At 40.8% G+C, this 27,003-nt stretch overlaps 1 protein-coding gene across 3 annotated transcripts; it reads left to right on the top strand.

The window, feature by feature from the left end:
• On the top strand, positions 1 to 27,003 carry LOC104936460 (short transient receptor potential channel 4). 3 transcript variants are annotated; one of them, XM_019275719.2, is made up of 16 exons: positions 1 to 466; positions 582 to 633; positions 4,891 to 5,120; positions 6,370 to 6,588; positions 12,991 to 13,131; positions 13,494 to 13,670; positions 14,141 to 14,341; positions 20,912 to 21,257; positions 21,520 to 21,659; positions 21,755 to 21,955; positions 22,072 to 22,193; positions 22,467 to 22,662; positions 22,761 to 22,955; positions 23,423 to 23,464; positions 24,483 to 24,572; positions 25,397 to 27,003. In XM_019275719.2, the coding sequence occupies exons 3-16, from the start codon at positions 4,962 to 4,964 to the stop codon at positions 26,054 to 26,056; spliced, it is 2,889 nt and encodes a 962-aa protein (XP_019131264.2). In that variant the 5' UTR covers positions 1 to 466; positions 582 to 633; positions 4,891 to 4,961; the 3' UTR covers positions 26,057 to 27,003. The 3 variants fall into 3 exon arrangements, with proteins under 3 accessions (XP_019131264.2, XP_019131265.2, XP_019131263.2); XM_019275720.2 differs by lacking the exon at positions 582 to 633 and having other exon boundaries at positions 1 to 502; XM_019275718.2 differs by having other exon boundaries at positions 1 to 633.

The raw sequence follows: 27,003 nt of genomic DNA, 5'->3' as shown, positions 1-27,003 counted from the left end.
CCTGCCAGGCATCTGGCTGCTCTACGTTTATTTCTGGAGGCGCTGTGTGTGTGTGTGTGTGTGTGTTATTTTTTTCTTGCTCAATCAGTCCCAACAGGTGGATAAGTCGATTGTGCATCGGTGAAAATACACCCTGAAGGAAATTGGACGCGTTTCTAAACCCGGTGTAATCCACCGAGGAAACTTCGCTGTTGCTTATTTTTGTCTCCTGGATTTGTTGCGCGGTGAACTGACTGCGGTGTGCGCCGGTCTGCGTTTTTTTTTTTTTTTTTTTTCCAAAATTAGAGCGAATGGAAGTCGTGATCAAAACGGACCGAAATGTGGATGTACAGTGGGAGTACTGTCAAGTCTTCAAACATGAGAAAGGAGAATGCAGACTAGACTAAAAAGCAAGAGAAAGACGGACTGGCATCACAAGGAAGCAACACATTAAGAAGCGGGGTCTCCACGCAGATCCACACTGCAGGTTTCATTTAGGGGATGAGAAATTCAAGAAGTTAAGGTGATTTTTCCTTTTTTTTTTTTTTAAGCTTTACGCATCTGTTTTAATAGTCTACATGTGGTCTTGGAATATTTTCCAGAGGAGGAACATTGATCTCCATGAGCGAAGTTCCAATGCCCAACGTCCCACAGGTTAGTTATTTGCTCCAATGTACCTGAAAATTCACATTTCTGCTAAAAAAAGGCTTTTCACGCTAGACAGGAGGAGACTACAGATTTAAAAAAATGGAACTGGGCACCTTCACGGTCCCCAGCTGTCTTATTTTTACAACCCATTTTTATTTTCTCTCTGTGTGCTATTACCCTAACCCCTGGAACCTTTCTCTCACACAAACACAGAAATAAAAATGTCAAATGTCTCACCTGTGAGTGTGTGCAGGCGCCATTCACTGCAAATGGCACACACACACCGTGCCAGTTTGCACAGACCTGTTGTCGTTAATTACTGAATGCTGACAATTTTATGATTGTTTTTCTGTCACTGTGAACACGGGACAGGCCTCTCTAAATGGGCTGCATGCTCCATTGGAAAGCTCATCTATGTAGTGTGTGCTGTGTGATCAATACAACTTTCAGAATATTAAAGATATTTTTGCTCTGACGCTGATCCCGAGGTCTGTGTAACAAAACAGCTCAGATTTTCTGTTTCTAAATATTGATTCCAAGAAACTGTGATTACTAGAAAAAAAAGCCTCTGCACAGAAGGCTGTGTGTGCATGTTTGTGTGTGTATATGTGTCTGTGTGTGCATGTTTGTGTGTGTATATGTGTCTGTGTGTGTGTGTGTGTGTGTGTGTGTGTTTCAATAATAGCACACAGATATCAGGACACCATCCACAAATCTTCTTGTACTGGTGGTTCTTCTTGGTGTCTTACTTTATAGCTGCTGTTTTTTGTTTTGTCCAACAATTAAGCCATTATGTTTTTTTTGTTTGTTGTTTTTTTACCTGGAAAAGGCCTAATAAGTGTACCCATGACATGTGAGCTGAGGTGACATCACCCATATGTGATCTCACAGATAAATGTGAAATAGACTGCTGATAAATAATTTGATGCGTTTTAAAAAGATGTTAAAAACTGTTGTTTAAGTGGCCTTATGTTGTTAACGACACGTCAATACTCATTTTGGGGTCCGTTCCAAAAAAATCTGCGTCTGTACTGGCACCAATATCCAGACTTACTGCAGGGCGCAGATTTTTTTCTCCATGATTTTTTACTCTCCCGTCTCAACATATTTTTGTCTTCAAAATGAAATTGCTCCACAAAGAGCCATAGCGATATTAAACTAACACCAAGGATCTCAAATGGGGTGTGAAAACCTTCTACCAAAAGGGCTGTCAAGTATGAAAAAAGGTCTCAGTGGAGCCAATCTTTCTTTTTTCATGAGTATTTTGAAGTTCTTTTATTTCACGGAGAGAAATCAGAGGGCAACGAGAGCATGCCTGCACCAGTAAAGTGGCACCTTGGCTGTAAGATGAGATGATAGGTGACACAATGTAAAAAAAAAATGCTGCTTAGAAACATCTGACAGTGAATTACTTTCTCTCATATCTTCAACTTTGGTGTTACCTACTTGCACTTCAGCCATTTTAAAGTCCTGCTTCTGCAGCACACCAGGCTGTGGGTACATTACATTAGTGTTGCTAGTTCAAAACCTAAACAATCACATTGTTGCTTGCCACCTGCCTCTGAAAAAAATACTGCTCAAACTTGAAGATGAAACTCCATCAACTTGAAATGAATGAGTTAAAGGAGCAGTTGGACACCAGCAGCTGGTTCACTTAGAAACAGGAGGAAACATCTAACCCCTCAAAGATAACAAAATCCAGCTAGCACAGCTTGTAAAGCTTAGTAATTAATGTTATATTGTGTTTGGTTAACATCCCATTGTAATTTTACAGGTGGTTAAGTACACAGTTAACTTGTCTTGTCATCATTGTGAAGTTGCCGGGGAGGAAGTTACCAAGTGTAAAATCACAACATGATTTTTTACACTTTGTTTTTTTGTACAAACTAAACTTTGAAAGCTTAAGAGCTGTTGGTGGATTTTATTACTTTATGACAAAGCCAGATTATAGAAGTTATGTCTGTTATGTGCTAAGCTAACTAAGATAAACTAACCCCTGCTGTAACGATGAAATATTCTGGCCCCAGCTTCATAACCTCATTAATTCATTACTGCTTCAGTGATCATCTCCTCAGCATATTTCCTAAAATGTAAATCTATTCCTTTAAATGTGTTATTTTAGGATACAGTGCTTTGGGCAAATCACACACACTTTTACACATATTTATTAAAGAAAGTACCGTCCATGTTCTTCTAAACTAATTGGGCTGCCCTGAGTCAAACCAGCTCATTATTCACTGAATAGAGACGTGTAGAGTGCTAATGAGTTGTCATGGGGGGTATCAAATCATGTCTTATTTTTAGACCATATTTAGTCGCATGTAACCTCTTCCGTTTCCCCCTTTAAATCCTTTAAAAGGAATTACCCTTTGTGTTTATATTCACTTCTTTTGTCCTTTCAGTGGATACAGCCAACTTCCAATTTCTGATACTGATGTTAGAATGAGGTCATTATTATAGTAACATTGACTGAGGAGATCCACATCCAAAGAAGGAAAGTGTTACCACGTTTTTAAGATGAACTCGCCACAGAAACAATTTACTAGTGCTAGTTTTCATGTAACTGTCAACACCATTCCCTCATCCTCTATTTTTTTTTACAGTGTATTTATAGACCAGATTCCAGAGAATCTAGTGATCTTGACCATTGCCTTGTTAGGAGGAAATCCTGTACAGTGTCACTGTGAAGGCTTGTTTCTGTCAAGCTGCACAGCCGGAGCCGGAGTTGCTCTCATTTTGTTGCAACCACGAAGTTAGCTGCTGTTGATCAATTAGCAAGCATTGCTAATGACACTAAAGCTATTAGTAAATCCCTCAAAATATCAGACACGCCAAGTAAAGTCCAGTAGCTGTCAAACTGACTTGTGCAATACATACAGTAAGTGAAATCTTCCACACATGCATACTGCACTTTAAACAATCAGTGTCTATTCTCTTTGTACAGTCTTTCAAAGACTAAATTCTTTATAAGGTTTCTGATTTACATATTGCAAAGTTCACTGTTACTTGTTTTTTATTTTACTGTTACTGGTATTATTTAACTATTATTATACACGTGTATATAATGTTAAAATAGGATATCGTATAGGTGTATAGTGTTAAAGTTTTGTTTTCTTGCTATCACTTACTATCTCACTTACCGTTCGGGAGCTGCTGTAACAAAAACAATTTCCCTGTGGGGATTAATAAAGTATTTCTGATACTGAAAACATCCTGCCATTTAAGGTGCAGTGCTTCAAGCCTGATGCCGTGTATCATGATGGTGAAATAGGTTGAGCTGGAACAATTGCTGCAAAATTTTGCTATATTTTTCTCGTGAAGATAAAATTGCCCTGACAGTGGCGAAACATAGAGAGTATAAAACATATATGTTGTATCCGTGATCTCACCAATAGGTTTCTAAAGAGCTGTTGTGAAGTTCAGTGGTGGCTCTACTGCCATCCTGGCACTCCTGCCTCTGTCACCTGTCAGTCAGTCTAAAGAGGAGGGTCGTGGGTGGAGCTGAGGTGGGCTGAATGTAAACAAGCCACACACTTGTCAATCAAAGCGGCCACGCTGTTAATTATGCATAACTTTAAATAGCATAGTATAATTAAATATAATTTCAGCAGGAGAGCGCTATAGAAAATCAGCCTTAGTTGTCATCAAGCAGCAACCTCCGTGTCCAATTTACTGAGGGTGAATTTTTACACAACTCACTTGTTCAAATTATATTAACACTTAAAGTTATGAAGAATTAACAGCTGATGATCCACACCTTTGACAATATTTTGATTAGCCCGTAGGCAGAAGAAGCAGTACAGCTGATATGGCAGCCAACACCACCAAAATGATGCTTCAGAAACCCAAGGGTAACATCAGTCATGTGTTTATACTGACATTGGTTGTCATGAACGGGGAAATTTAGCTATAGAGACCAAAACAGTTTTTTGTACCAGGCTGTAAACATGTTTATTTCTGCTGTGAAGTTGGACATGACATGGGCTTACGAAGATTGACTCATTCTGTAGCCAGCTTCAAGTTGACGTTTAAGGAACTGCAGTTTTTGGCAGTTTCCAGCCATGGAGGTTGCCGCTTGGGCAGAAAACAATGCAGTGACATGAGATGTTTGCTGATGCTGAGATATGTGAGACACTTGAGGATTAAAAGCGATGCACAAACAACTCCAAAGTCACGAAAAGATATGTCTCACTGCAAGAAATGCTTACTTGTGAAAGTCAAAGAGTCTTCTTCCTATAACACCTTTGTTCCTGTCCCCTCTAGTGTGAACTGCCCCAGCCTGGCAGCAGCTGTAGCAGTGTTAACGGAGTGCTGGTAAGCTGAAGCCTGGGGAGATGTCACAACTATACTATCGGCGGACTGACAGCTCCTCATACCGGGACCGCATCCCGCTGAGAATTGTGAGGGCCGAGTCGGAGCTGTCGCCTTTGGAGAAAGCCTACCTTGGAGCCGTGGAGAAGGGAGACTACGGCAGTGTCAAACAGGCTCTGGAGGTATGTGTGTGTGTTTAAATGCATGGAAGAACTGATCATTTGATTGGTAAATGTATTCATGCATACGGCCAGTGAAACTCTAAATTATGGATAGATGAATGGATGGAAATTGAAGCCTTAATCTAATTGGATTGATTTAGAAAAGATTAGAAGATTAATGGGTAGCATGCACTGCTATGATAGTCCTTCACTTTCCAATAACACCTGTCTGGCCACAAAATACTGCTTGAGACCAGCTGTTTGTTAGTTCCACAGTATCTGGGATGCCAAAAATGCTATATAAAAAAAGAAAAAGAAAACAAGCTTTGCAGCAAGGCAACACAATGTACAACTATGGCAAGAAAAATGTATTTTCTAGAGAGCAAATCTCAATCTTAAACCCAATTTTGCTGCTTAAATTTCACTCATAACAATTAAAAAGATCAGAATAGATTTTGCTATCTGTTGTCCTGATCCTAGTAGCTAACATACACAACTAACATAACTTTAGACATGTATGATATCCTCTACTCCATCAATTCATCCATCCATCCATCCATCCATTTTCTGCTTATCCGGGGTTGGGTCGTGGTGGCAGCAGGTTTAGCAGGGCATTCTGGATTTCCTCCCCCCAGCAATGCATTCCAACTCCTCCTCGATGGGCAATGTAATCCTCCTCCAGCAGGTTCTGGGTCTGTCCCTGTATCTTCTCCCAGTTGGACATGCCCAGAACACCTCCAGAGAGGAGCATGTGGTTCTACTTCGAGCTCCCTCCGGATGTCCGAGCCTTTACCCTAATGTTAAGGCTGACCCCGGCCACACGGCGGAGGAAGCTCATTTCCACTGCTTCACTACTCAAATCTCATGACCATAGCTGAGGGTTGGAACTTAGATGGATATTTTCTTACTGTTGCCCATATTCACTTCCAATATGTTTTCCACACAAAATGAAAACAGATACAGTCAGACGACGTCCGAGCACTGTCCAAAACTGTTTGCTTCTGTCAAATTAGCAACAGCTAATTACAGGATTTCAGGACCCATGGTTAGATTACTAGACTGTGGTCATCAGTGCTGCAAACAAAGCCTATAGACTTTGAGCTGCTCTGTCAGATCTCAAAGGTGTGAAGAGCATTTCCTTTCAAAAATCCATGTGTATTCCCTCTCAATGAGTAATTTCCCTTCTAATCAATAATGTTGTTTTAGACCAAATCCCAGTGTATCTCCTTAAACAAAGCCCCGACTTTCAACCACAACCTTATTTTGTCAGGAGGCAGAGATCTACTTCAAGATCAACATCAACTGCATCGACCCGCTTGGCCGCACAGCTCTGCTGATTGCCATTGAGAACGAGAACCTGGAAATCGTTGAACTATTGCTGAGCTTCAACGTCTACGTCGGAGATGCCCTGCTGCACGCGATCCGCAAGGAAGTGGTGGGAGCCGTGGAGCTGCTGCTAAATCACAAGAAGCCTAGCGGTGGCATGCAGGTGAGGAGGAAAGTGATAGGAATGGAAGAGCTTTTTCATGAGGCAGGAGTGTGTCGCAGCACAGACAGTGAGCTGCAGACGAGGCTGGGGGAGTATTGATGTTTATCTCTCTGAAAGAAATGCCTTTCTTATTTTTCCGGAACCAAATTGCATCATTTTTTTTGTAGTTGATAAAATTCACTTTGTTTTTATCTCATTTCAGTTTGAAGTTTTGTTTGTAGGAGGCATGATAAGAGGTCTTTTATCCAACAGAATATGACATTGTACTAATGCACTAATGCGCTGCACATGAGCCGTTGTGAAAACAGTCATTTGTTTGACTAAATGATTAAGAAAAGATCTCCCAGCTTTGTCTCGAACCCCAGAGAACTGTTCTTCGAGGAACCGTGAATCTTAATGAACGACAGAGTGCGGTGTCAGCCAGTAAAATACTCGTACTCACTGTGTAGCTGTATGCAGTTGCCTGGAGCTTTTTATACCATCTAAAATAATTGACCCAGCATTGTTGGCAAGAGCAAAAGCTGACACTTCAAAAAGCTGTCTTCATGAGACTTTTGGAGAAGGAACAGGTCTAACAGATAGAGACTGCATGGCTGCACTGAAAGGAAATAAAATCCAAAGTAAGAGTGTAGTATACTTTTTTTTATTTCAAATTGGAGTATTCAGATTAGTTTGAGAATGTATTACTGCTGCTCATAAACAAATCCCATCTTCTACCCGATTAGTCTTCCTGTTTAGAGATTTAATTACTGCCATCAAAAACGAATACAGTCCAATTAATTTCAGATTGGTGCCGCCACACTGATTGCTCTCCACTCAAGGAGTGTTTTCTTTTACTTCTTCCTGCCACACGAGCTGGAGCACACACACTCATACATGCCTCACATGTCGTCTTCCTCTTTCCTCACCATCAGCAGCATATAGCACAAAGAAACAGATGTGTGTTTGTCTCCATGAAGTAAATGGAAGACTATATTACTCTTCGTGTTTTGTTGAATCTTTGGCTTTCATGAAATAAAGCAACATTGTGGGGAAAAAAAGGGCAGAATGAAAGAAAATGGAAGAAAGAGAACAAAAGAGAGCACACAAAGAGATGGCTCAGGCCTGTTTGTAAAATGAATGTGGAGGGTGCTGTGGTACAGAGACCATGCATTTTCAGTCCAAACCCCTCAGCTGTGACATCTATCAGCTCCTACATTTCCTCTTTACCTTAATGCCTTCATAAGATAGTGCCTCTACCCGTCACACAGAGTAGGTTGTGAAAATACATCATTCCAGCGCTACCAGATTTACCCACGAGAAGCTCATTGATTACATTAAAAGGCTATATCATATGCATATGAAGATAGTTAGATAAGGGGATCCCCCCTTGTTGCTGTGGTAAAAACACAGAGCATGATGCAAGTATTACTTACTTATCCACAAAGATTCGAGCTTCGTTTCTGCAGTGTCATTCAAAAGCAAACCTGCTCTTTGTGCTGAGCTTTACCTCAACAGTGTTTGTGATGTTGTGGGATGACAGGTGAGAACCAGCTGGGAGGCTGGAAAAAGGGTGCACAGTGAAAACATCACACCGATGTTAGTGTTGCATTTTTAATCAATATGCTTATCGTGGATGCCTCATCCTAATATGACTAACACATATGCATTATGAGGACAAGTGGGCTCTAATTTTGTTTCATTTCACCACTATTATCATATCTACACATATACCACCCTGCACTCTGCTTGCTGTGTGCTTGGGCACAGGCCAAGGCCGTTTGATGTAGATTATTTGATGTCCCTCCTCTTCCCACATGGAAAAAAGAGTATATAGCTTATTAGATCATCCTCCTCTGCAAAATAGGACGACTCTCAGACGTGGCTCTGTGCCACACTTGGAGTTGCTTCTTCATTGTGACTGCTCTCAGAGTAAAGTATATAAGGAATTAGTGTCCATATGATAAAATGACGTTTCAGTGAATGCTACTATTTCTATTTTTACTCAGACTGAGTAAAATTTTTCAAAACGACTCAGTGCATCACAGATCTTGTATTGATGTGATGTGCATTCACATCTTTTGTTGATGTATTTTAGCCATTTTTTTCAGAATTAAATCAAATCTATCTATTGAGCTTTGAAAAATATTTAAAAAAAATTGCCAAGGCAAACCAACCAACCATCCAGCAAAATGATGAGTGTCTTCTTAGCCATGCAATCACTGTGGATCTATAGATGGCATGTCGGTTCATTTGTCAGTCCACTACTTTAGTTCAGACTGAAACATCTGAAATAACTATTGGCTGGGTTACCATGAAATTTGGTACAAATTTTTATGTTATCCAGAGGATTAATCTGAATGACTTTGGTGATCCCCTTGCTACTCATCTAGTGCCACCAGCAGGTCAAAGTTTTCACCTGTTATGTGAAATTCCAGCTAGACTACCCTGTCACCTCCCAGTTAAACATGCCAGGAACACCTCAAAAGGAAGGCACCCAGTGGGCATCCTAATCAGAGGCTTCTTGTAACGTGAAGTGTCAGCAGCGGTTCTACTCCCCGCTCCTTCCAGATGTCTGAGCAAGGCAACCAGCAAGGCATTCCATCTCCGCCTGGGGGATCCTGAAGCATTCCCAGACTAGATGGGTTATGTAGTCCTCCAGCGGGTTCTGGATCTGCCCCTGTGTCTCCTCCCAGTTGGATATGCTCAGAACACCACCAAAGAGGAGCTGCAGCTCTACTTTACTCCCTCTGAATCTCCAAGCTCCTCACCCTATCATTGAGCCTGAACCCAGTCATCCAGCAGAGGAAGCTCATTTCGGCTGCTTGTATCCATGATCTCATTCTTTCGGCCACTACCCAATAATGACCATAGGTGAGGGTTGGAATGTAGATGAAGTAGGAAATAAAGAGCTTTGCCTTCTGGCTCAGCTGCCTCTTCCCCACAACAATTCGGTACAGCATCCACAATACTGCAGATGCTGCACCAACATCATGCTCCATTTTCTCATTACATGTGACAAGACACCAGATACTTGGGGCAGCAACTCACTCCCAGCCTGGATGCAGCATTCCGTGGATGCAGTCCTGAAGTTCGCAAACTGGACATCATCCTCGCCCCAGCTACCCTTGAGTTCCCTTCCATGAATGTCACAAACAGAATCTGGACAAGGGGCAACCTTGGCAGAGTCCAACACCCACTGAGAACATATTTGAGTTTGTGCTGAGAATAGGGACACAACTCTTACTTTGGTCATACAAGGACAAAATGACTTAAGTAACAGCCCTGGGACCCTACACTCTAACCCTGAAAGGAGCCCCCAGGGGACAAGGTTGTAGGCCTTTCCAAAATCCACAAAGCACATGTAGACTGGATGGTCGCTCCCATAATCCAACCTGCACTCCCATAAGAGTAAAGAGCTGGTTTGTTGTTCCACAGTCAGGTTTGCATTCAAGGTATTTAATTCAATGTTTCAACCACTATTGAAGTGGTTCTCAAACTTTTTACACCATTTACCACTTCAGCAAATATTAGGCACTCGTAAGTCCCACTGTTATGACTTATGCCTCATAAGATGATTTATTGTCAGACAGACTGTACCAATAGTTAGCACTGGAACAGTTCCTCACAACTCCACAAGGTAACACGAGTTATATCTCCTCACTGCTTTGCGCCGTTTGCCTGCCTAACAGGTGCTGTAGACACCTCACTGGCGTGGCCTCCGGCACTTGTGATCGGTTCACTGTTTACTGGCTTGTTGAAATATTCTCCTCCTGATCCACACATCGATTGCTAATAGTTCCTGTTTGCAGCCACAATTGTTGTGATTTTAAATCCTTCATTTTACCTCTGTTCACTATTCCGCCAACACAGTTTAGTTTGTAACTAATCATGAATGATGTATGCCTACATTAATGTGATTAATGTGATAGGCTTACATTGAAACAATATATTGCAAATTTTATTTCAGCAATAATATAGTTAAATACATTGACATTTTTGTAGTATTTTCATATTCTTTTTTTTTTTTTTTGCTTTAAATGAATTTATTTCACTTCACACTAAACATTTTGCAGATTCCTCTACATACCTTTATTTGATAGAGACAGCTGAAGAGTGACAGGAATGTGGGCAGAGAGAGATGGGGAATGACATGCGGGAAAGAACCACAGGTCAGATTCAAACCCTGAGCTGCCACAGCAAGGACCGAGCCTTCGTACATGGGGCGGATGCTCTAACGACTGAGCTAAACGACACCCCTTCAAGGCAGAGCTTTAATCTGTCTTACTATAGTGGTATTAGTCCATAATTTAGGATTTTGCTGTGTAAATAGATGAAAATTATGAAATGAAAAATAACATCATAATGGCAATTTGTGTCGAGTTTGGATTAATCAATGTGGTCTTAGTTCATAGTAAAGTATTATTGATTGCTGGAATCAAACAACAGACGTATTTTCAGCATTTGCCAGGTAGTCCAACCTACTTTTCTCCAGTTCGTCTCTTTTCTTGTCTGGTGTCTGTATAGGTATGAAGTATGAGCTCTGGAGCTCTGGGTGCTCACACAGCTATAATTGGAGGTCAGCACCTCTGTGATTTCCTGCTGCTGGCGTGTTGAGAAGCGAGAGTGAAGATCACATTTTTAATCCCAAAAGTAAAAAAAAAAAAAAAAACCCTTGAGCTTTCCTCACGCTGCTAAACGGCTCTGAATCAGTCACCGAATTCACCAAGTATGATTGGACACAAATATAGGTCTATTTGTCTTTGCATGTAATCTCATCACACAAAAAAATGTGAACACGCCATTAGGCTACAGTACAGTACATACTTAAGTGAATGCAGGTGAGTGACCATCACCTGCCAAGACAGTGCAGGATGGGCTGTAGTCCAATGTGTCTGACACCTCACTTGTTAGTATTGTATTATATTGTTAGTATAGTCACTGTGTTTTACTGTCACTTGTGTTTTCTCATGTAGAAAGCTGCCACTGAAAAGCCTCGTGCCACAACAAATTATTTGTACATCAGTAAATCAGATGAGAACACTTCTCTGAGAGATCATCAGCATATTGTCGGTATAATACAGTCAATTTTGCTACAGAGAGTTTAGGTCAGCACAAACCCTGAGTATGTATTAATTACTGTTTGAAATTAAATTAATACCACATAAAACTATTTGGTTTACAATATAAAAATGATTATGATTTTATGATTGCAATCTCCTCACACCACCCTCACCTCCCTAGTTTAAAAGAGAAAGTCACTGTCCAGTCAGTATTTAGTATGAGTATTAGTATTAGTATGAATATTATATTCCAATTCTGAAAATAGATGCCCCCAATCTTACAGATTGCACCCTCAAATTAGATTTATTATACTAGTTTGTTGACAAGTAGAAGAACACATTTTGTTTGTAGTCACAAGCGTGAATAAATTGGAGGTAAAGTTTGAAGCAGGTGATGAATTCACGGTCACTGTCATTTCTGCCATGGGCGAGGAATGTACTGTCACCAGCAAATACAAAGCCTGACTCTACTGCCTGGACAACAAGCTCCATCCACAACCTGTACGTTGCATTCTTATTGGCTCTGTTCAAACTTGTACAGTATATCTAAAGTGACCTTCAAATTTCAAATCCTCATCTCAGTTTCCCTGCTTGTGTAGTTACAGAAGAGCTGCTCTGTTAAGCTGCCCATGTCTTTAACATTTGTCTTTGTAAAAGTCTCTCTCTAGAACTCCAGCCTCACATTCCCATCTGTCCTCTCTGCATCAAGTTTCTGAATTGGTCAATACCTACTGCATGTTTATCCTCTAACCATTCCCCTAGCTTCTGCCTCTCCCCCCTTTCTTCCTCGGCACAGAATCAGATAATAGGGCTTCAATTAAAAGAAGTGAAAAGGGCCAGCTTACTTCTCTGCAGCCCGCCAGCATGTATTCCCACTGAATGACATGGGAATACCAATGGGGCTTAGCTGGAGTGGGCGATAAGAGGGATAGGTGGAATGAGTTTCTTGCTGAGAATAATGATTCCCTCTGAAATATGTGGCATACTGATGCTTTTTGCTACACTTTACTGAGGTCTTGATATGGATGGTATCTTGTCTAATGGCTTTGGCCAAGGGCATGACGTCTTGAACAGCTTTCACTGCAACTGCCAAAATGTCTGATGGCTGATGATTTTAATCCCACTCATTGCATTTAACCTCATTGTAAAGACCTTTGAACTGACTCTTGGGTGAACAGGAGATCTTTCGGGCTTTGTGTTTAACCAAACCAATTACCTGCACTGTGCACTGAGCATGTCAGTTAAACCTGACAAAGGGAAAATGTCAATAGATCACGGACGTCCAAGGCCAAACTGACTGCTCTCAGAGCTTCATTCAGTGAAGCGATTAAAGCTTTTATTCTCTCCTCTCCTCTAAAAGGTTCCTCCTATCTTATTGGACAAGCAGTTCTCTGACTTCACCCCTGACATCACTCCCATCATCCTCGCTGCGCACACCAACAACTATGAAATTATCAAGCTGCTGGTGCAGAAAGGCGTGTCTATGCCGCAGCCACATGAGGTGGGTAAACCATGAATATATCTCTAAATGGTGATATACATTCTACCTAAAGTATATTTTGGTGTTATTATCAGCTTGAGAACTCATCTTCAATATGTCAGCAGTCTTGCGTGCAGTTTTGACATTACACACTGTTGAAAATGTTCAAAGTTCAAGAAAAGTTCAAGTTATTGTTCAAATTAAGATACACTACATCAAATATAAATCATTTAGCATATAGAAAAACTCACTGATTGGTCCTCTATCATCTGAACACAGGCATGACAGTTCTTTGTAGACATGAAGGTATACTGAAAACGTGATCTCTGGCTAAACACAGGGAAGCCTCATTAAAATGTATCTCTCCCTGTTTGATGTTGCAGGTGCGCTGTAACTGTGTGGAGTGCGTGTCCAGTTCAGACGTGGACAGCCTGCGGCACTCGCGCTCACGCCTCAACATCTACAAAGCGCTGTCGAGTCCCTCCCTGATTGCGCTCTCCAGCGAGGACCCCTTCCTCACCGCCTTCAGGCTCAGCTGGGAGCTGCAGGAACTCAGCAAGGTGAGGACGAGAGAGTGAGCTAATAAGATGAGGAGCTAAAAGATGGGATTTAAGTTCAAAAGACTACAGTAATAACCAAACGTTGCATGGATTAACCTCTTTGTGCCCCTGTCCATTTGTTATCTAAGAATTCATATAAATTGGCCTTGGTAAATGTCACAAATACACCAGGGTCGGTTTCACGGAAATAATTACAAAAGCTGGATCCATGCCTCCTACAGTTCATTTTCAGATTAAATATTCCACCAGCACCACCTAAAGTTCATTATTTAAAAGCTACCTAAAAAATAAAATGAGCTGTCAGACATCAGATGTTTTCATTATATCTAAATAAAATATATCTCATATGTCATGCCACATGACACAAGTCTCCCTAATATATATTTTCCCTAATAAATTGGCTTACATTTCAGCTGCAATGTTCTTGCAGGACTCTTAGTATCCTGTATTCTGCATACACTCTCTTCAAGGTGGAGAATGAATTCAAATCAGAGTATGAGGAGCTCTCTCAGCAGTGTAAACAATTTGCCAAGGACCTCCTGGACCAGACCAGAAGCTCCAGAGAGCTGGAGATGATCCTCAACTACAGAGACGACATCAACCTGTTGGAGGAGGAGGGCAACAACGACCTGGCAAGACTCAAACTTGCTATCAAGTACCACCAGAAAGAGGTGAGCGTGATGCATATTATTAGTGCATGATGTTAATACATCATTTATCAGCCTCGCTTTCATTTTCAAGTACAAGTTATTCAACTAATTAATAGTAATTGTAGTAGTAGTTAATTGTAGTTAATTTGATACTCACGTCATTATATCACAGTTTAAACACAAGAATATTGTCTTTGAAGGACAAAACAAGGACACAGAAATAAAACAGTCGCTCTATTTTGGAGGCTGCAGTAATGGGAAAGGGATATCACACATACACACACACCTAGGCAGAGCTGTGTGAGTCATATATGACTGCAATATCACAGTTTTAGCTTTTTGAATTGTGTAATATAAAAGATATTGGGGTTTTTTTCTCCTTTGGTCCTCCACCTGTGTTTTTATTTCCCTTCGGTCTTTCACCTACTGTATAGCTTGTTGTTAGATTTCAATCCACGATGCCCCAGGCAACATTCGCTATATGTTACCTGGGAAAGTCAGACAAGCCTGGAAATCTTGCTCCATCAAGTCTTTTCACACAGCATAGTGATCTTGGATTAGCATCAGGGCGCCAGGCACTGCCCAGGATTGGATTTGATCTGTTTTTAACTTGGCAGCTCAGACAGATTACAAGATAGGCAAAGCCTGAAATCCATTACTAAAGCAGATGCAAGGGAAGACTTCATCCACGTTAACTGTCGCTCTAAATCCAGAATGCCCTAACATATAGAGAGCCACACAAAATGGTGTTCAAGTCAAGTAAGTGCATCCAGTTAAACTTAAACACTCCATGCTCTGTGTTGTGTTTGTTTAATGCAGAACTTGTTGGTTCAAAGCTGATAACTCCACAGCAATATTCCCTTTACAGTCCACTCATTTCATGCTTTATGTTTCTGTTGTGTCGTGAGCGTTTTCTCAGTGGGTAGAGCCAGGAACAATTAGTGTGTGGGGTGGGGGACTAATTAAATGGTACATTTTAATTCCTATTAAATATATCATTAAACATGTTGCTGCTATATAAACCTTCACAGCTAACAGAGAGCGCCTCTAGAATATAGATATTTTATAATTAAGGAGGAAAGATGTTGTAAAATGACTTAGCATTTCTATTATCACTTTATAATTATTTGCATGGGCTGGAGATGTGAGTGTGTTAAAGCTTAAAATCATATAATCAATGCATTAGCTATGTTTTTCCGGGAGGCCTGGTTCTGTTAGCATTTCTAAGTTATGGGATGGCTGAAAGCTTCCTCAGGGAACATGAAGGGGGTTAAATAGATATTACGCTGCAGAATTGCTCCACTGAATATAAAGATGAAGCAAAATGATGAGGAAGTAGACACATTACTCCCAGGAGCCACTTATAATTCATTCAGCTGTCTTCTGCTGGAAGCTCTGCCTGCTTGTCACACTTCTTCTAGATTTATGAAGCTGTTGTTTCCTCCGTCATCCATCCAGCTGTCGAGACGCAGGTTGGCAGATGAACATGTTGAGTCACAAAAGGACAATTGGGAGCAATGCAAGTTCACAGGTGGACACGATGATGGACAGTCCTCTATCAGCTTACCCAACCTCTCTGTCTTCACTGTCGCACAAACTGTGAACAAACGCCCCCTCCTGCTGCCTCTGCCGCAACTGTTTTAATTAACCAGGAGATGTCCCAACATTGTCTCCAGCTGCATTCTATCAATAACAGCCTTCGATCACACTGAGACTTTGATGGAGGTCTCTGACTCGTGATGTGTGGAATAGTCCACCCAGCTGCCCTTTGCAAATGATAAATGTAGAACGGTTCAGTCATTTCAAGGTAAAGTTATTCTGCTGGAGAGTCTTATTCTGTAGCAGTGTGTGTAGTTTATGAAGTAATTTAATACTGTAATTGAGTCTGTAACATTGTTTATTATAAAAAAAGTTATCAAGTATTTTCTTCCAAAAACAAAAAGTTACATTCTTTCATTCCAATGAAGCAATTTGCCGTATTCTAACCCTCTGGGGTCATTTGCTTTTGCATCATGGGTGAATGATCAGCCCTCAGAGGATTAAATCTCAAACCTCCAAGACTCAATTTTAAGAAAAAAAAAACAAACTTGAAATAAGTTGATTTCCACTGGGAACTAATAATCTGACTGACATGTTGAAATTCTTTCCACTTGGATGTTTTAGACAGAGATTATTTGATTTTTTTTTCCAGAATATCAATCACTTAATCAGTTAGACTTTATTTGTAGAGCACTTTTCATACAAACAAAATGTAACACAAAGTGCTTCACGCAATAACTCCCCCAACCCTCAACCCCACCCTATTATAAACAAAAGCACAACATAAACTGAGGAAACGTCATCTCATCATCTTGCTGTGAGGAAACACCAGAGCCAGGTAATGAAATGAAATAAATAAACAATATTAATAATACAGGAGACCAAATATGAAAAATAATTAAATAAAGTGTGACATGAAAGTATATGAATAGATAGACTAATAGGCAAATAGAATGAGAGTAAAAAGCAAAAATAAAGAGATAAACAGACAACTAACAAACTAAATAAGTAATAGTGAAAATTATACATATTAAAATATATAAACAGACAATTTATAAATATAGTTCAAGTAAAGGTCAGTTTAAAAAGATAATATTTTTTAAGTTTGCTCTGAAAATATGAACATGCTGCCCTCAGGTCTTCACGGACGGCTGTATATATATATATATATATATATATATATATATATATATATATAACCATGGTTTTCTTCAAAGTACAGAGTAAATTTGCAACTCACACTCAGTGCAGATGTATTTATAGTCATTTCTCCATACCTGTGACAGATGATCTTTAAGCCAGACAGGGTTTTACCTCCTGTGAGGCATCAAGAATTAAGTGGACACTCAGGTGGACCAGGAAGGCTCAGTTGACTGTTTTTACAGAGGCAGTAACTGTGTTCAGGGCATGTTGTCTGCGGTGTGATCACCACTCATCTCTTTCAGACAAACACTCGGGCTCTTATAATTGGCATGACATTCAGCCTGAATGTGTGATTTTTTTTAATTTATTTTTGCTTGCTGTTGGTGAGTGTTGCAGTGACTCATGAGGAGTGTGTTTTTGACCCTCAGCTGAACCATCTGAAGGACAGCTCTCCTTTTAACCTTTTTATGTGCTCAGCGTGTGTTTACAATTACTTGTTTTACGGTTTTTGCATTTATCCTATCCTTGCATCTGTGTGTATTTTTCGGCTTTGCTGCCACCGTGCTCCCGGGGTTGAGGAAAGCAATTTATAACGGTCTGAAGAGAAATCTCCACAGGCCTCCCATCTAAAGAGCTCAGCTATAACAGAGCAGCCTGCGCTTTGTTGCAGCAGGAGGCCAAATCAGATAAATATAATCAATAATACATACGCATTAGAGTTGTGATCATCCCTTTTACCTCCCTGAGGGTTTCAACTGTGGATTAATCTCAATTGTACTGATAGACTTGCAAAAATACAGGTGAGCACAATGAAGATTCACACTGTGCTCAGGAACTCTCTCTCTCTATTTAATATTCAATGCTCTTCGAGACAACCTATACATTTTACACGCTGTAGTTTGACATTGCCCCCATGTGATAGCTCATAAAAACTGCAATTCAGTGCTTCAAGACGTCTTAATGTCTCCATTAAATGGAGATGAAATTGCACTAACAGGAATATGTGTTATGTGGTGAAGGACCATTAGCACTCCGTTGTTACAGCAATTGACTGCGACAGATATCTGTCTTCAAAGTTCAGTCTCATGTCGAGCAGTGTTCAGCCGCCAAATGATTTTTTTTATCGAGTCTCACAAGAGATCCGCTCCATTCCCTGTCAGCACAGTTTGTAGAAAACTCAAATGACCAGTTGGATCTCATGCAAGCACTTTATGTCATCTGTTACTGTAGTTTACGCTCGGAGAGGCTACTTCACATGCACTAAAGGTGACGGCGTGATCGTCAGTGTGCGGGTTGATTCCGAAATCCTATTTGTCATCTGAAAGTTCACATAGTGGAGAGGTTTAAGTGTGTTTCTAGGCTTCAGATATGCAGGTTGATTCTGATTATATAATAATAATAATAATAATATCATACCATTGATTAAAAAACAAAAATCTTGAAATTGCACTGATACCCTCTCAATGTGAGAGTCCACATTGTGTGGATGATGATCAAAAACAAATTACTCTGCATCCTACATCATTGAGATCATCAGTGTATGCTCTTAAAAATCCATGGACTTCATAACAACCTGTATTTCACCTGTGGGCTGTGTGCTTGTCAGTGCACATCTGTGAGAGTGGAGAACACTTTCAGCAGATGTTTTATGTTGGTAAAGCTAGAGGGAGGAGGGATCCTGTTTGAATTGTGCGAATAAGCTTCCCAAGGCAAACATGACACTTTACTACAGCTGAGTTTTGGAAGTGGTGGTGACAGATGAAGAGAGGTTTAGATACCACAGGTTTGGGTGATAAAAAGGAATTGGGAGAGGAAAGTATAAGAAATCAGCTGTGTATAACACACGGGAAATAAAGTCTTTGGGATTCTGGGCTGGTGTTCAAAATACGACAGTAACACAAATTATCCTGTCTCAGCTGCCACCGAGGAAAGTATATGAGGAGGATGTCTGAGAAGGTACGATAATATTTTTACTCATTCCACACTACATCTCTAAAAGATGACAGTGGACTTTACCTGCTGCTTGATAAAAACTTGATAAAAAATTTGACTTCAGACATATTTAAACTATTTAACATCTGTTCTGTCTTTCAGTACATTAAAAAGAAAAACAGACAAAATAATTAAATAAAAACGTGAGCATGGTTTCTTAATTATAAGGTTAATTAACTTAATTTCTGACCTCATTTCCACCACTGTCTGAGTTTAATATATCATGCTGATTAAGGCGAGCCATCACGCAGCTCAAGTACCTCTTCTTTTCTCTCATTAATTAGAAATAATGTTCTGACAAAATAAATATGCAAACCAAACATCTACTCTTTTGTTTGTGGATGGAGCACTTACTTCCAAACACCTGTGACAAATAGCTTTCAGAACAATTCAATCTATCACTGTTTTCTTTGTTTTATTATTTTCTGGGCTTAAATCATTACGAGACTTGCCTGCACTCGCGGGTCTACTTCAGACCTCTGTCTGCATCTTAATAAGGTTAGCTATTTTGTCTATAATAAGTTTCACCCTCAGAATAGTTTTACAGAAGGCTTTTTCCTCTTCATTCTTCCATCATCAGAATATGTTGATATAACGGTGATATAAAGAGTGGAAGCTGTATCATTAATCATCCATCCATCCATTCATCCATTTATCCATCCATCCATCCATCCATCCATCCATCCATTTCCTTCTGCTTATCTGGAGTAGGGTTGCGGTAGCAGCAGGTTTAGCATTTCAGAGATCCTATCCCCAGCAACACATTCCAGCCAATTCTGGGTCTTCCCCATGGTCTCCTCCCAGTTGGACATGCCCGGAACACCTCCAATTGGGAGGTGCCCAGGGGGCATCTTAATCAGATGCCTGAACCACCTCAACTGGCTCCTTTTGATTTGATAGAGCAGCGGCCGAGCTCCCTCTGGATGTCCAGGCCAAGCCACCAGGTGGAGGAAACTCATTTTGACCACTTGTATCTGCCATTGATCAGGCCTATTATCTTGCCCTCTCTCTCTCTCTCTTTCTCTCTGTCTCTCCACAACACAGATAGGGATCTCTGGTTCCCATGGTAACGAGGCTGCAGAGTTGGTGAATTGGCACCTAATGGTGCCGGTCGACACTTTAACTCTGACACAGAGGCTCAATGTGACATTTTACAACACTGTGTGTGTCTGCTTGAGTGTGTCTGAATGTGCATGCACTCCTGTGAACATGCTCAACTTATTTGTACATACAGAGTTTGTTTTGTCTTTTTGATGTATCCCTGACACCTCTGGATTATCTCCATGTGCTGCTGATGCTTCAGTCCGTTTGGCTGAGGCAGTCCCACAGCACAGCTGCAGTCTTGATGCATCTGTATCTGTTATCAAGTTAAAAATGGCATTAGTTCTGTCAAAATGTTCATTTTTTCATGTAATATATCCCACAGAAACACAAAATGTCAAATAATGCAAATTTTTCCAACATGTGGATTAATGTTAATTTCTGTCGAGGATAAGAGGCATAAAATTCGCAGTTCAAATTGAGACCTCTCAGGAAAATCAAATGCAGTGCAGTTATCTTAAAAACACAACCCTCTCGTCTCTTGACAGCATGTAATGTTCCCTTTTTGTTTTTTTCTGTCAAGACAGCCGTTACCTGATTTTGTTCTTAAATTCACGTGTGTGTTGATGATTACCCTTCAAATTCTGACACCACCAACACATCCTACTCCTACGTTTGTTTGCTCTAAACTGCATCTTGCTGCAGGTGCTAATTCTGGCTTGCGGTCACTGGGGCATTATGTTCTTTGTAAAACTACAGCCTCAGGCTGATGATGCTCTCTTCCAGGATTCTTAAATTCTGCAATCATGTCTTATCTTGAAGTTTGTTTTAGTCATCACATAATAATTCTCTCCTCCCTTCTCTTATTCGTTTAAGTTTGTAGCTCAGCCAAACTGCCAGCAGCTCTTGGCGTCCCGGTGGTATGATGAGTTCCCTGGGTGGAGACGGCGCCAATGGGCAGGGAAGTTTTTCACCTGCGTCTTCATCGGCCTCCTCTACCCTGCGTTTGCTCTCTGCTACCTCATTGCTCCTAAGAGTCGCTACGGCCTCTTCATCCGCAAGCCCTTCATCAAGTTCATCTGCCACACAGCGTCCTACCTGACCTTTCTATTCCTGTTGCTCCTTGCCTCCCAGCATATTGTCACCACTGAGCAGGACAGGCAGGACAGGCAGGGTCCTGCACCAACCACTGTGGAATGGATGATTCTGCCCTGGGTACTCGGTGAGTGAAAGGGGTGTTAGTCTTGTTTATAAATTAACCAGATATTTCATCATGTAATATCTGATCTTTTGTTCTGGTGAGAGGAGTTTCATGTCCATCCACATGCTCCAACTCCCACCAAAGGTTGTAGCAGAAAATAAACTTTTATTTGCACAATCCCAGATGCTTGAAATAACTCTATTTTACTATTTTAACTGACACCTGCCAGCCAATCAAAAATAAGCTTATTGAAGAGATGATCAGGCAATCTCTGTATTTCTAGGATTCATCTGGGCAGAAATCAAACAAATGTGGGATGGCGGTTTCCAAGACTATGTCCACGACTGGTGGAATCTGATGGACTTTGTGATGAACTCTCTATACCTGGCCACCATCTCCCTCAAAATTGTAGCCTACACTAAGGTAACTAGTTATCTAGTAGATTTTTTTTATTTTACTGTAATTATACGGTAGAATGTAATGTAACTTTCCTGTGTTCTTTCCTTTGTCGTGTTCAGTACAGTGGTAGTAAACCCAGAAACCAGTGGGAGATGTGGCATCCAACACTAGTAGCTGAAGCAGTGTTTGCCATTGCCAACATTTTCAGTTCCCTTCGCCTCATCTCGCTGTTCACAGCCAACTCTCACCTGGGGCCGCTGCAGATCTCTCTTGGGAGGATGCTGCTGGACATCCTGAAGTTCCTGTTCATCTATTGCCTGGTAAATGTGCAACTGTTTGCATACATGTGGGAGAAGTACAGTAAACATTAGGGGGGAAAAACACATCACTAATTCATTAATTACATCCACTTTACTTAACTCCTCTCCTTCTGCAGGTCTTACTGGCCTTTGCTAACGGCCTAAACCAGCTTTACTTTTACTATGAGACCAAAGCTTCAGATGAGAAGGGCAAATGCAAAGGCATCCGCTGTGTGGAGCAGAATAACGCTTTCTCCACGTGAGTTCACATGAATCCAAACTTGTGCTTGTGAGTGTGGGATAGACGTGTGATGTTGTGAAACTGAGTGGCAAAGAAAGAAAGAGTTGTGTGTCCATGGATGTTGTTGCTACTGCTTTGCAAAATGTGTGAGATCTCTCAAGTTTCAGTTGCTAAGAGAGAGACTGATGTTTTAGTTAAATCATTTTCTCCAGTCTTTCAATTGATAAAATATTCACCAACAACTGCAGTACTATTTATCTGAGTAACACATACTGTGTGTTTCTGTTGCAGGTTGTTTGAGACCCTGCAGTCTCTCTTTTGGTCAATCTTTGGTCTGATCAGCCTGTATGTCACCAACGTGGATGCAGACCATCAGTTCACGGAGTTTGTCGGCGCCACCATGTTCGGCACCTACAACATCATCTCACTGGTGGTGCTCCTCAACATGCTCATAGCCATGATGAACAACTCCTACCAGCACATTGCTGTGAGAAGAGATCAAACATTAAAACACACCAGTGTGTAAAATAGATACAGCAATGCTTGTGTTGCTAGTTTGTTTCATGTGCATAATGTTGGTTTCAGGATCATGCAGACATTGAGTGGAAGTTTGCCAGGACAAAGCTGTGGATGAGTTACTTTGAGGAAGGAGGCACTCTGCCAGCCCCGTTCAACATCATCCCCAGCCCCAAATCATTCTGGTATCTCATGTGCTGGATCAAGAGGCAAGTGTGCAAGAGGACAAGATCCAAGCAACCCGAAACCTTTGGAACTCTTGGAGTAAGTCTGGTGTCAAATGCTTAAACACATGTTATATGTTTCACAGGGGTAGAAAGAAAAGAGTTTGATGTTATTTGATGAGAAAAAGTCTGGTGGGGACTGGCTGTGTGTTAGGCTGATTGGCTTGTCAAACAGACAGCAATTACTTTTTTTAAAAGCCACCATTATAATAGAGTATTAGAGCTGCAACGATGAGTGGATTGGAAGAGAAATTGACGGTATTCTATTCATCATTTCAGTGATTGTTAAAGCAAGAGTTCTGGTGAGATAAAACTTAAAAACCTAAAATTATGAATCAGTTAACTGAGAAAATGGCTGCAGCACTGAGTAAGACCCACAGACAGCAAAGTTTCAAACAAATCTGTGCTACTGTGAAGAAAAACTAAATATACTTTATTTAACTTCTTATCTTCCTGTTTCCCACTCTTTCTGTAACTTAACCTCTCTGGCATCTGATCTCTGTGCAGAGGCGAGCAGCAGAGAACGTGAGGATAAACCATCAGTATCAGGTAAATGTAGTTTCTTTAAAAGCAAGCTGAGATTGTCCTCTGTGTGTATGTGTGTGTGTGCGCGCTTGTTTCTGTATATCCGTGGGGGCTGAATACAAGGAGCCCACACACAGTGTGGGGTCCAACAACTTTGTGCAGACCCATATGTTGAACCCCACAAAGTTAAAGGAACAATATGTCAGATATTTACTGTGTTAAATCATAAAATGGCCATGCTGTGTCATCAGAGAATAATGAAACTTGATAAAGTTTCTAAAGACTCTACAACACAGTTGTGGGCAGCTAAAAAGGCACTGAGTTCAAGTACCCGAATCCTGGCACATAATCACCCTCGAACAGCAGGACCTGCTCAGCTCCTACTGCCAGAGAAGGAGGCTGGTTTCCTGGAGGAACTGACCAGGTTACTTTTATCTCTAAATTTGCCGATTCGTTTCTCAAAAGTTGCCAAAACTGTGTGCGATGTTTCTCCTACCGGAATCTATACGGTTGTTTATTGTAGTGAACATAACCGCTGTAAGACAATCAGAAAGTAACATCTTATTTTTCTCCCTCTCTCGGGCTGCAGTACCAGTTTTTAACCACTGGATATCACTGTTATGAGCAAAGTGACATAATGTTCCTTTAACCACTTGAATGAGTTTTTGAGTATGAGAAAGTACAGTTTGTGTGTGTCTGCATGTGTGTGTATGTGACAGATCACACATCCTGCTCTCTGACTGCCTTTCATCACATTCCTTTTCAATGTGTCAGCAGCAAGCTTTTCTGTTTTTTCTCATACAATAGGCCTCATAATTACAGTCAGCAGGATGATCATCATTTCTCTGTTGAGGACTTTAACATTGTCTGTATCTGCAGGTGGTTATTGTCACAGGACATGTGGCTTGAAATGTGTCTTTGTGTGTGTTTTTGCCATCTTTTGAATCTTTTTTTGCATTGTAATGTAAAACACCACTCGTTCAATATTAGAAGATTTTATTGTGTACAGATGTTTTTTTTTAATTTTTTATCCCTGATGCAGGAGGTACTGAGAAACTTGGTGAAACGTTACGTGGCAGCCATGATCAGAGATGCCAAGACAGAGGAAGGTCTGACGGAAGAGAACTTCAAGGTACACATGCATAGCTCCTACAGAGCAAAGAGAAAGATTTAAAGCACCTAGAATGAATATTTCTAATTCTTACCAATGAATCATGTGTCTAGATCTGTTTGCTCAGAATAGCTTTTAGTGACAAACACACAGTCAGAGCTCATTGTTTAGGTTCTCCAGCCCACAGTTTTGCTGTTCTGGTTCTCTCTCAATGCTTTCATAGCGTTGTTTTCGGGCGCTGCTGTTCTTCATAGAAAAGCTCTAAAAACCCAAATGGCAGATAAAGTTACATAGTGGAACATTTAGCAGCTAAAAGGGCCTCAGGAATCGGTAGAGACTAAAAGCAGAGCTAAAAGGAGAGCCTTAAATTCATCAGGTGGACACAAACAACTCAAAATAAATGTTCCTTTATAACTGCTGGATGTGCAAATACTGCTTGCTAACAGGTTTGCCACATACTTATATGATAAAGTGTCGTGTTCACGGCTTATTTCTGCCACCCTCAAGTGGCCAAAACAAATGTTATTTGGTCAGCAACATATAAATGACATTTTACTGACACAAAAAAAAAAGGATTATTGTTAGCAGTATTGACTTCTGGCTTGTTGAGACAAGTTGTCAATTATTTGTCACCAATTAAATGTTCTTGTAAGCTCTGAGGGAAAAGAAGGTGCTGTATCATTATTTTATGAATTCCACTTTATCCACTTAGTATTGACTGAGTGTAAATGGAATCAATACTCTGCAGAATGTTCTGCAGATACCCACAACTAGGACTCATAATTAAATAAAAATTATTTATTTATTTACCAAGGGAGCTCACTTTTTATTTTTTTCTCTGCCAGGAGCTGAAACAAGATATCTCGAGTTTTCGTTATGAGGTGATGGGTATGATGAAGACGGGGAAGCCTGCTCTACAGGGGGCAAAGGCCAGTGGCAGTTCAGTGGACTCCAGTCTTGTTTACTCCAACTCCTCTCTCGAGGATTCCGCCTGCCCCCAGAGCAGCCAAGTCAAAAGCAAATTCAACCGATTCAAGATCATTGCATCCATCCTCAAGCAGGGCAGTTCTACAGCTTCACCCAGGCCACCTGAAGCCTCCAACGGCCTGCCTAACGGACTCTTGTCCCCAGTGTCTGATGAGAGCTCCAGCAACAAGTCAAGCCAGAAGAGAAATGTGCCTAAAGATATCACTGACTTTGGCTTGTTCCAGAAACGCCACTGGAGCAGCGGTGGGGAAGGATCGGGTGGAGGAGAGCTTTCCAGAGAGATGTACTCTTTGTCAGAGGAAGCAGGGGAGTCTGGGGGCTCAGATGAAGAGGGGCAGGACAAAGAGCATACCAGAAAAGGTAAGGATGAGAAAAGACTCCTGGAGACAGAAAATAAAGATGAAGCTGCAGCAAACGAGGCCCTGGATGAAAACAGCTCGGATGAAGGTGGAAGAAGAGAAACGGAGAAGGACAGAGAGATTTTACCCTGCTCTGACTCAGTAGCTGATGGATGTTAGTCAGGGTCAAGAAGTGTGAGATGTGACAGTACGTATATGAATTAAACCACAGGCCAAGTAAAGCTGGACTGAAGACAAAAAGACTGACAATCAATGTGAGCTTCGAGTGAGGGCATTTGTTTTGCAGAGTCTAACTTTTCCAGTTATGACTAAACTGATGATCATGTTTGATCTTTGGAGACTCAGGGAGGCCTTCGCTTCATGTGTTTTAATGCTGTTAAATTAGTAGTGCAGATGCAGCAAAGGTAAACGGATCTCTGTGTGAGCAGTGCAAGGATTTAGATTTTAGGATAAAGTGATTTCATCTTATCTCATTCATACAGATAATTGGGAAGTAATTATTTCCTGAACCTGATCATTTTCTTTTTTTTAATCTCTTCTCTGCCCCCTGCCTGTTATCTGACAAATGTCCCACCGTTCACCATGCTCTCTCCTTCATCGATCTCTCTCTACCTCTTTCCCTCTCCTGTTATCTCTGCACTGCTTAACTCTTCCCATCCTTATCTCACTGGAGCAATAGATATGTTGTGTTTTAGACCCGACTTTTCTGCCTTACTCCGTCTGTTCCTGCACTTTACACACTTTACACTGGCGTGCAGTGTCTCCAGGATGATGTGTCAAGCTCTGATCGTGCAACAACAATTCTGTAAATGTTTTTCTATGCAAAAACCTGGGATTGTGATTTTCATCATTCTGAAGAGGATACTGCTACACATGACATGACAGTTTATGACTATGTAAGGTACAGTGTGGCCAACTGTCAGTCAAACAAAGATGGCAGATATACAACATGGACACAGCCTGTGGACCATTTAAAGCAACATATTATTCATGTTTTATCACTCCTGCAGAAAATAAACATGTTATTTTAAACAGATTTCCTGTTTTTAACTGGTAACTATAGATGTCATGTTAGTTTGAATGAATGATGTTATAGAAATTAAAAC

The sequence above is a fragment of the Larimichthys crocea genome, chromosome XXII, assembly GCF_000972845.2.
Source record: "Larimichthys crocea isolate SSNF chromosome XXII, L_crocea_2.0, whole genome shotgun sequence".
NCBI lineage: Eukaryota > Metazoa > Chordata > Actinopteri > Sciaenidae > Larimichthys > Larimichthys crocea.
Note: the sequence above shows the minus strand (reverse complement) of the source record. Positions and strands in the feature narration are given on the sequence as shown.

What these genes read in the sequence shown, in the direction of transcription:
- LOC104936460 (XM_019275719.2), top strand. Translation starts at nt 4,962, where the DNA reads ATGTCACAACTATACTATCGGCGGACTGACAGCTCCTCATACCGGGAC. An exon ending in GATTCTGCCCTGGGTACTCG is followed by an intron (nt 21,258 to 21,519) that starts GTGAGTGAAAGG and finishes CTGTATTTCTAG; the next exon opens with GATTCATCTGGGCAGAAATC. An exon ending in GGATAAACCATCAGTATCAG is followed by an intron (nt 23,465 to 24,482) that starts GTAAATGTAGTT and finishes TCCCTGATGCAG; the next exon opens with GAGGTACTGAGAAACTTGGT.